Source organism: Tachypleus tridentatus, chromosome 7 (assembly GCF_004210375.1).
Source record: "Tachypleus tridentatus isolate NWPU-2018 chromosome 7, ASM421037v1, whole genome shotgun sequence".
NCBI lineage: Eukaryota > Metazoa > Arthropoda > Merostomata > Xiphosura > Limulidae > Tachypleus > Tachypleus tridentatus.
Window position 1 is genome coordinate 1,206,446 of NC_134831.1, and position 9,956 is coordinate 1,216,401.

General features: G+C 31.1%; 1 protein-coding gene across 2 annotated transcripts in view; it reads right to left on the reverse strand.

Annotated features, from left to right (window-relative positions):
- The window catches only part of fliI (FLII actin remodeling protein), a 60,500-nt gene extending 54,176 nt beyond the window's left edge, over positions 1 to 6,324 (reverse strand). The window contains exons 1-6 of one of the 2 annotated variants that reach the window (XM_076509885.1): positions 6,219 to 6,301; positions 4,803 to 4,859; positions 3,461 to 3,571; positions 2,705 to 2,857; positions 2,344 to 2,429; positions 757 to 833 (exon numbers count right to left, since the gene is read on the reverse strand). In XM_076509885.1, coding sequence (XP_076366000.1) covers positions 757 to 833; positions 2,344 to 2,429; positions 2,705 to 2,857; positions 3,461 to 3,541 — 397 coding nt within the window. In that variant the 5' untranslated portion in view covers positions 3,542 to 3,571; positions 4,803 to 4,859; positions 6,219 to 6,301. Of the gene's footprint in view, positions 1 to 756; positions 834 to 2,343; positions 2,430 to 2,704; positions 2,858 to 3,460; positions 3,572 to 4,802; positions 4,860 to 6,218 lie in introns of both variants that reach the window. The other variant, XM_076509883.1, reaches the window with a different exon arrangement.
- Positions 6,325 to 9,956: the final 3,632 nt, after the last annotated feature.

Here is a 9,956-nt window from a genome sequence, read left to right on the forward strand (position 1 = left end):
CTGAATTCACATTACATTATTACTATTTAAAAATATAAGCTTCTTTAAACAGGATTATTCCAGCTTATACTTCACAATACAATTTCTTTGTAAGAAGATTTACTGAAATAAATACTGTAATCAAATATTTAATCTTACAATTCTGAAAACAGTTTCTGAATGAAAAAGATATCCTAAGTAAAAATAATACTAAATTTAAGTATGCTATATTACAATTAAAAAATCAACTTTCTTTGTAAAAAGACTTTCAAAACTAAAATATTTTAGTTAAGTAATTCACCTTATAAGTTGGACAATATTTTTAGAAAATAATTTCCAAATGAAGAAACCACAGTTAAATGTTTTGTCTTACAAACCAGATATCAAATCTCTTATAAAGGTGACTTCCTAATTAAAATGTTACTGCTAAATGTTTCATCTTAGGATTCAGAAGACAACGTTTTGTAAGACCATTTCTTAATTAAACACTGTAGTTAAATAGTTAATATTATAATACAGAAAATTTTGTAAAAATATTTCAAAACTAAGATACTGTAATAAAATATCACTATTCAAATTCACTAATCAGTTCTCAGAAAATACTAATAGACGAACTACCTCAACATGATCCACTTGGTGTGAGCTTCTTGGGTAAGTACTTCATTTAAATATAACTGTCGATACTTCTCCAAAACCTCCAAGAGAATATATACTCTTCTATTTAATTACTTGTACAAACAAAGCAAAGATTACCTTCTGGATGTTAAGTATTCTTACCTAATTTGTTATTACTCAAATCCAAATACTGCAGGTCTGTCAGATTAACAAACAGTTGACTTGGGATGGACTCAATACTAAAACAAGATAAATATGTTAATAACTTACATTCATGAAATTCATTGTGTTTTCAGTGTGTATGAAGCATAATACAGAGGTTTTCTTTAAAACCAAAAATACATTTAAAAATCAAATTTATATAAAGATGTGTCACTAAAGAATCCAATTATTGAATTAAAAAAGCTCAATAACTTTATATGCAAAAACGGCTCGTTTGGGTTGAGAAAATATTTTACATAGAAGAGCGAACAACGTTTCGACCTTCTTCGGTCATCATCAGGTTCACAAAGAAAGAGGTAACTGACCGGAAGCTGACCACATGTTTGAAAGGGGTTGTGTAACTGTGTGTCGAAATGTAGAGGGCGGTATTAGATGTTTGAATATATAATTTTATTTATTTTATTATATTAATATAGGTATAAAGGCGTTCCTTTATATTGGTTTATTTTGGGTTTAAGTTGTTGTATAAGTAAGGCTTCTTTAATTTTGCGTTTGTTTATGTTTGTTTCTTTATTTAGTATTTGAGTGTTTTCTTTGGTTATGTTAAGCTCAATAACTGTATTTCTTTAAACAAACTTTCAAAATAAAACCTTAAATAAAAAATACTTTCAATTTTTGAAAATAAAGCACACAAGCAATTATGGATCTTTATTTTCCAGTTAACCCTTTTCCATAATTTTTTTTTTCAATATTTCACATGAGATTCTTAAAATCATGTTTTCAATTATTATGTTTGAATTAATTAAACCTTAACTAAATTTTTTTATACTCTAAATAAAGGCCCTCAATCAGAATTATTATATTCATTTTCAGAAATTACCTTCTAAACTGTCTATTCAAAAGTATTTCAGAAATATGAATTATTTTTATGAGAAATCTGAGCTGGCAATGAGATTTAAATAGAGATTTTTTTTAATTCCTTTTAGTTACCCCATTATCAACTTTAACTTGGAGGTGTATAAAATTAATAGCTTTGAGATATCTTTCATCTGCTGCAGCTAACATCTAAGAGGCCTTTTGTTTAGTACTATGACTTTACTAGAGGGTTGCAATTAGTGAAGCCAAAACTACAGGGTAATAGAAGTCACATCACTACTGCCACATTTTTATGTACCATGCTTATTAAGACATTTCCACAACATGTTTGTGTGTCACTAATAATATCTTTCCCTTTGTTAAAATATGAAGCCTGGACGTCATTAACTTAAAAAGAATATGTGGAAGTGAGGCAAAACCTGAGTGAAGGAGTAACATTGTGTCATTCATTTCTATTTAGACTTCTTAAACCTATGTGTTTTTCTAACATCATGTAATGATATCAACAGTGCACAATTGGAGCAGTTGTAGCAAAATCATGGTAGTGCACAACTTCTGAATTATGTTATGTACTTGAAATGTTGCTTATAACTACTCAGATTATACAGGAAAGTATAATGTATCACTTGTGTCAATTTTCAAAATTAATTCAAAACACAGAAGTTCATAAATATTTCTACTTTTATTACACACAACAGAATTTTAACTTACTGATTGTGACTCAAATTCAGCACTAGTAAACTACTAGCCATATCCAGGTCTTGAGGAACATCACGAAGCTGATTGTGACTGAAATCCTTTGTGAAAGAAACGCAAGAGACAAACATGTATACTGACTTTAACCTTAAACAACTAAATTAGTGATTTTAAGTCTATGCAGTACTTTACAGATCTGCTACAAGGAATTATCTTCTCAAAACTTAACACAAAAATAGGTCATCTGTATGGAACACTGAGATAGCAGCTTACTGAATATTATGAAAACTGAGTTTTAAAGTTAGATGAAATTTAAAAATATCAAAAACATGTCTCAACTACATCTAAATCATTTTAAATGACATAAAACACTTACTAGAACAGTTAATTCTTCAAGGTGGAAGATGTCATTGGGTATTCCACAGTTCTTAAGTTTATTGTATCGACAATTCAAGGAACGTAAACAGGGAAGTGTTGATATTTCACCATGAATAGTAACAAGATTATTGCGAACCAAAGACAATGTTTCCTAAGACAAATTACATATCATTAAATATCAAAAGAAACAAAAAATATGTTCAAAGCCCAGTAATCCATACACGCAAACAAAAGAAAGAAAACAATAACTACAATCTAATAAAAAATTCAACTTTTTTACAAAACATGTTAAAACTTCTTACACAAAACATGACATTATAATTTTGATACAATTCAACACAGAGCTTTCAAATGCTGCAAACTAAGCATTTATTCTTTTTTAATATACCAAATGATCAAACCAAAGACATTTTTACTGATATTTTTAAATATAAATTTTGACTTACTAAGTGATGACTAATCAATGAGTTAATTAAATTTACAGTATATATCATACAAACAAGAGTACCAGAGCAATATGAACTGTAGGGAGTTCCCCTTAAGTAGCACTAATTGAAGCATTGTATGAGCCACAGTCATTTTAGAAGTGAAAAACTTATGATCCTACTTGTGAACATTGATAAACATACTTCCAAACTCCTGTAATGTTAATGCATAGAATTTACATAATAACAATTGTGTTGCATAAAGTTTTGTATTATATACTACACCTGCACTAGAATCTTGAAACTAGCCTCGAAACAAAAGCACTTACCAATTTTTGTAGATTAGATAGTTCATCTGGGATCCAGTCAATGTTTGTTCTATTTAGTTTCAGCCACCTCAACCCCATCATATCACCCACAGCACTGGGAAAGTAGTCCTCCTATAAATATACAAAAATTAATCCAGTGTCTGTTGTTATGATTAGGGGTGGTTAAGAACTGCAGTCTGTTTCACAGGATAATTAACAGAACATTTTAAGTATAAACTATAATCTACTCCATAGTGTGAACAAAATGTATCAAAGCATGTGATAATGAAAACAATAATAAAGAAATGTAACTATCACCAATCAAAAGTGAATCCCAAAGAGTAATATTTTTAACACATTACCATTTAAGGTCTTATGTGTAAATAGATGAGTTATCTACATGCTATTGGAATGAATTGATAACTGTCGCAGGTTTATGTAAACCTTAAATACATTCTAAAATAAATAAAATTTTCCAAAGTGTTAAATAGACATGTGTAACAACCATCTGGAACAAATTAACTACTTTTTGGATAAAAGATACTTTAAAATCTTTTCAGGAAGTATAACAATCATCACGAGGTTTCTGTATAATCCATAAACAGTAACACAAATGGTTTCTTAGTTAACACATGAAAAATATTGGTAGAAAAAATAACTCCTAATGGTGTTTGTTCCAGCACTAATGGTATTTAGATTGTTTTGACTCATCACACTTAAGTAAAATACAGAGTAAAAGAGAGTACATTTTGTAATGACAGAAATACCTGAACTAATATAATGCTCACTTTATCTTGCACATGAACTGGTACAAATAAGTAAAAGCAACAAATACTATGTCTAAATGAAAAAAAAAGTATATAACTGACATATAACAAAGGGCAGTTACTACTGACAGTACACATTCATCAATAGAGATGCAAAAAAAATAAACATGCACATAAATATTACCTAAAAACTAGATGGGACTATGTATATTCATATCAAATACTGTGTTCCAAAAACACTGGAAACTGGTTTTAATAATACATAGTATGTAAATAATCTCAATAATCACACATTATAGACTTAAAATATGGTTTTCCATAAAACCGTACAAAGGAAACAAAACCCATCACCTCACTCATTACAAAAGCAAGTATTACTACTTTACTATAATTTGCTTGATAATATAATATGTACAAGAAACCTTTTGTTATTATTTATAAGAGAATATTTACATTTTTATTGAATTATAGTATGTATTTAAAAAATGAAATCATCTCAACTCATTTGGAAAATAATTTATGGTAAACATAGGCATTAGTACATAACACTGTTTCAAGTTTCAAAATCCTGAAAGATATGAGCAGTGAAGTCTTACTTATGGGATGTTGAATGTAACAGGTCAATTCCTAATGGACTTCAAATTTCTGTAAAACTGACAGAATAAACAAATGGACAGTCTTCAATTTATCACACTGTACTGAGGTTTTTCAACAATATTGTAAGTTTTACCTAACAGGTTTCTTTACAGTCAAAGGTATTCAAAAATACTGTTTTAAGCATAACAATTAACCATGTACAACTTACTTTTTTCCAACTAACAAAACAAGTAAATATTTGATATTGTTATAGACAGATAAAAGATCCCCAGTGGTTACAGTATAGAAATCAGCTGCAATTCTCACAAGAACAAATAATTACACAAATACACATAATTACTCAATTTATTCAAATTATTTTTTGTTAAACTTTAATTACTGTCACTTCTTAGATTTTCAAAAATTCATAAAATTATGCAACTACAAGTTTCCCTAAAAGCTGCCCACCACTGTCTTATTGCTCAACACTCAGATCCAAGATTTATCAATACTCGGTCAATACTGTATTACAGGCCAAGACTCTAATACTACAACTGATGGTCTATAAGATTGACTAATGTGTATCATACCATGTAAATGAATACTGTACACTACATTTTCATACAATAAAATTTCAGTTTGACAGCTTAGCTTACTAACATTACCTTAGTCTATCATCATGTTTGTTGTTAAAAGCAGCAGTACGCAACGGGCTATCTTTGCTGTGCCTACCACAAGAATTGAAAGTCTCTGACTTATTACTGTACAACTATAAAGGGAGGGGGGCTTACATCACTGACCAATGTCACAGTCCAACGCTCTGACCTCAAGCTGGCTGATGTTGTATTACAGTACAATATTATAATGTAACTTACAAATCACTCTGCAACTGCTAGGTTCTTGAAAGTTTAAAGAGAACAAATTGTATAGTACTACCAATATATAGCAGAAAAAATATTTAGTGTATTCTCATTAAAAGTATCAATATATAATATACTTTTATTACTAATAGGAAATACTCGCTCTACACTATAATTATAACTTGTAAAATTATACAACTTATAAGCAATCTCTCAAAATGAATACGAAACTGAAACTTAAAAGCCACACAAAAAATGTGCATACTCTAAACTGAAGTACAGGTATAGTATACTGTATTCTATACGTCTGTACTCCTCCTACTAAAAAAACAAATATATATATATATATACTGATTACTATTCGTATTTCTACCCTATAACCCTTAGTCTAGCTTTTACATTAATATATTTATATTATACTAATTTAATAATAGTGGTGAAAGTTGAAATATCCGATACCGAAATTATAAACAAGAAGCACTTTGTAACACAGCATGATCAGTTACTTCTACAAAAAAAGCTTTAATTTTGTTATTTAATAATTTATATAAATAATAAACTTTAAATTTTCTTTACCCGAAAGTCATTTCGAGAAAAGTCTATTCCTCGAACGAAAGGTAACACACCCGTCGCCGCCATTGTTGTGCCTTATTTTGTATATTATGCGCACCCTGTACAAGTTATTACTGAAGAGAAAATGTAAAAATAAACAATTTAATTAAATAACACCAATTTTTATATAAAACAACGTCAATGACACGAAGCTAATTATGGATACTGCTTTTCTGAAATATAAAGAAATATATTGTGTAACGGATTTACCGTTGTACATTTATTTTGGCACCTACGCTTGTTACTGTGTAGTTTTCTTTTCTTGAATGTGAGGTATATTCGTATTCGGAAGGGGGGTTCTTGAAATTTGTAGAGAATTCTTAAAAGGTAAGAATCAGCAATATTTGTTTACGAAAACGCGCGAGATCATTGTTTAAAATTCTAGAAACTCACGTGATTAGTATATAAAAACCGACGCGTCGAGAAACAAACAGTACTAATATTATTACTGGACAGCTACAATCAGTGTACTATGGGTTTTGGAAGCTATAATTGTGATTAATGCCTATTACTCGGAAAGGCTTGGCATGGACAGGTGGTTAAGGTACTCGACTCGTAATCCGATGGTTGCAGGTTCGAATCCCTATCACACCAAACATGCTCGCCCTTTCAGTCGTGGGGGCGTTATAATGAGACTGTCAATCTCAATATTCGTTTGTAAAAGAGTAGTCTAAGAGTTGGCGGTGAGCAGTGATGACTGGAAACCTTCCCTTTAAACTTACACTGCAAAATTAGGGACGGCTAGCGCAGATAGCCCTCATGTAGCTTTGCGCGAAATTCAAAATAAAGAGAACAAACAAAAATTTAATCGGAAAACAACAGAATTGGACCAAGAACGTTAATAGATTTCGAACACTACAAATTGTACAAATTCAGTGAATTACTTCGGACGCTAACATTTTTACGAGCACATTAGATATGTTGTCGGCGAAAGCTTACGCTTGTAATCGCTGCAAAGCCAACCAACCTAACTAGCTCAAATTAACTGTAACAGTACCAGTTCAGTTTGTCTCTAAAGAAAAAAAAGTCAGTGTTTCGAAAGCGCTCGGGTTATATGGTTTTTTTTTTAAAGTTTCATTCAACTCAGAATTAATTTGCTCGTCGTGGACCTGAACCGACGATAAAATATTTAGTTCTAGGCCAGATAGAAGTCTCAGTATTGTTTGCAAGTTTGTAAAACTCTTGTAAATAAACTAATATTTCAAATAACCGTTATTATAAATCGTATTATTGTTTGTATATTAAAATATATTTGTGTTAAGAAAGAAAATTGTGTAGATCAATATTGTTGACAAATATCACAAATTGATACATATCGACATTCAAATAACTTTTAAGTCAAAATTTCCGGCTATTGAAAATCATGATACGTAACATAATAAATTGGAAACTCGTCCAGGATAAATTATAATACGTAACAATTAATGTACAAGTGTGACTGTTTTTGAATGACCAATTGGAATGTTAGTGCAAATGACATCTAATGCGCAAGTGGTCTAAAGGTATAGCTAACCTTAATTACGAAATTTTAACTAAAACAATTCCGAACCGTTGAGCAGTAGCCCAACATGTTAGCTACTAGATCACCCGGACCCCGTTTTGAATTACCATACATACATAAGGTTTTATATCAAACCTTACTCCACCTTATAGTTTACTTTATCTTATCTCGTACTTTACATTGTATTTTTATTTTATATTACATTGTACTGATAAATTATCAACAAGTGAGAAGAAAATATTTTTAAAAAGTTGTTTATACATATATATATACATATGCTTATAAAGTACAAACAATAGTTTTGACACATATCACAATGGATAGAAGTAAGTTTACAAACTTGCAACACTACAATCCAGGGTGTAATTCTTTGTGTCACACACAGCAGATAGCCCAATGTGTTTTTTGTTTATAACAAACGGGCACATGTAAGAGTAGGCAATAATTTCACTGCCAGTCACAGGGTTTGATATGTTTAGGATGTGAATTAGACTATATTTGTACATGTGTTTTGCAAGCCTTTAATACTGTTGTTTTACAGAACATGGCACAAAAAGCTTAATTTTTATATGTATTTAAAATATATTTACCAGGTTAGGAAGAAATGGTCTGTTTGGAATTTCGCGCAAATCAACACAAGGGCTAACTGCGCCAGCCGCTTTTAATTTAGCAGTGTTAGTAAGACTAGAGAGAAGGCAGCTAGTCATGGCCACCCACCGCCAACTTTTGGGCTACTATATTACCAACAAATAGTGTGATTGACTTACACTGCTAAATTAGGGGCAGATCGCCCACTTGTAGTTTTGCGCGAAATTCAAAAACAAAAACAAACAAACAAGAGAGCATATTTAATGTGACGGGGAATGTAAAAACGAGAACAACAAAAAAGTGGATTTCTATTATGTTCGTCCAAACCCAGGTATTTAGTTGCATTGTTTGTTTTGCTTATATAGAGTGTTACGCATTATAATTTATTTCGGACAAGTCTCCGATTTATTATGTTACTTATATTAACATGTTACTATTTCAAGTAACCAGAAATTTGAATTTGAATCTAGAAATTAATTAAATGTTAATATGTATCAAATTTATGTTATTTTCCCACAAGATTGATACACACAATCTCCTTTTTTTAACATAAATATATTTTAATATACAAACACAAAAAATAATACAATTTATAATGAAGGTTATTATTAATAGCTATTACAAATGGTGGTTTATATACAACAGTTTTACAAACTTACAAACTAAATCGAGTCTTTTATCCGGTCTAAAACTAAATATTTTATCGAAGATCCAAGTCCACAATAAACAAAGTATTTCTGTATTTATATTGTTGCACATTGCTTAAACTAGCAAGTACGGTTGTTCATTTCTTACTGAGGGAGATAGTTAATGTCCTCAGGGGCGTAGATCTTTGGGAGGGGATGGAGATACATCTCCCCTTCATTTTAGGTGGGGGATATGATGCATACAATCATCCCCCCTACAGTTTGGTCTGTTGAATTGTTTTATTGCATCACAGGCCTACAAATTGTGTGTTTGTTCTTGTGATTCTCGTGTTCCTACCAATCAAATTACATAATTAGATATAGATGTAGGCTTTTTCAGTAGCCGAAATGTACATCTTTAATATAGGCGTGCTTCTAAGCTTTTTCGATCTAAGCAATAGTTCGTTCGTATCAGTCAGTAGGCCAAAGTATACATGCAAGGCTTGCAAGCACTATCACAGAATCTATCTATGTCTTGTACGTAGTGTTAGATTAAGTAAAATTTTCATAACAACAGATTGAACAGAGCATGAAATTCAGCAAAAATATTACTCCCAATCGTAAACTCCATTTGCTGGTCATTTGTAGCTTGTAGCTGCATCAATCTTATGTGTATATTGTGCAGTTTTCCTACGCTATTTATTCTTATGCATGTCTAACCGGTTTTATTGTGGAACGCCTTACTCTCCTTAGCTTCCGAATCCGCTGTCCATAGTGTACGTTTAGTGTACAGTTAACGACAGGTTCGGGGTGCTCGGATCCAGACGCCCCCTACATCACCCCCCTCCGCTCCCTTTAGTCTGAGCCTCGATTTTACAACCTTCATATCCACCGGTTTTTGCAACTGGAAAAAGGCAAAACAGAAAGTCAATGAACACCAATCATCCTCTCAGCACAGATTCGCTATATCTCCAGAAGGTTCACTTG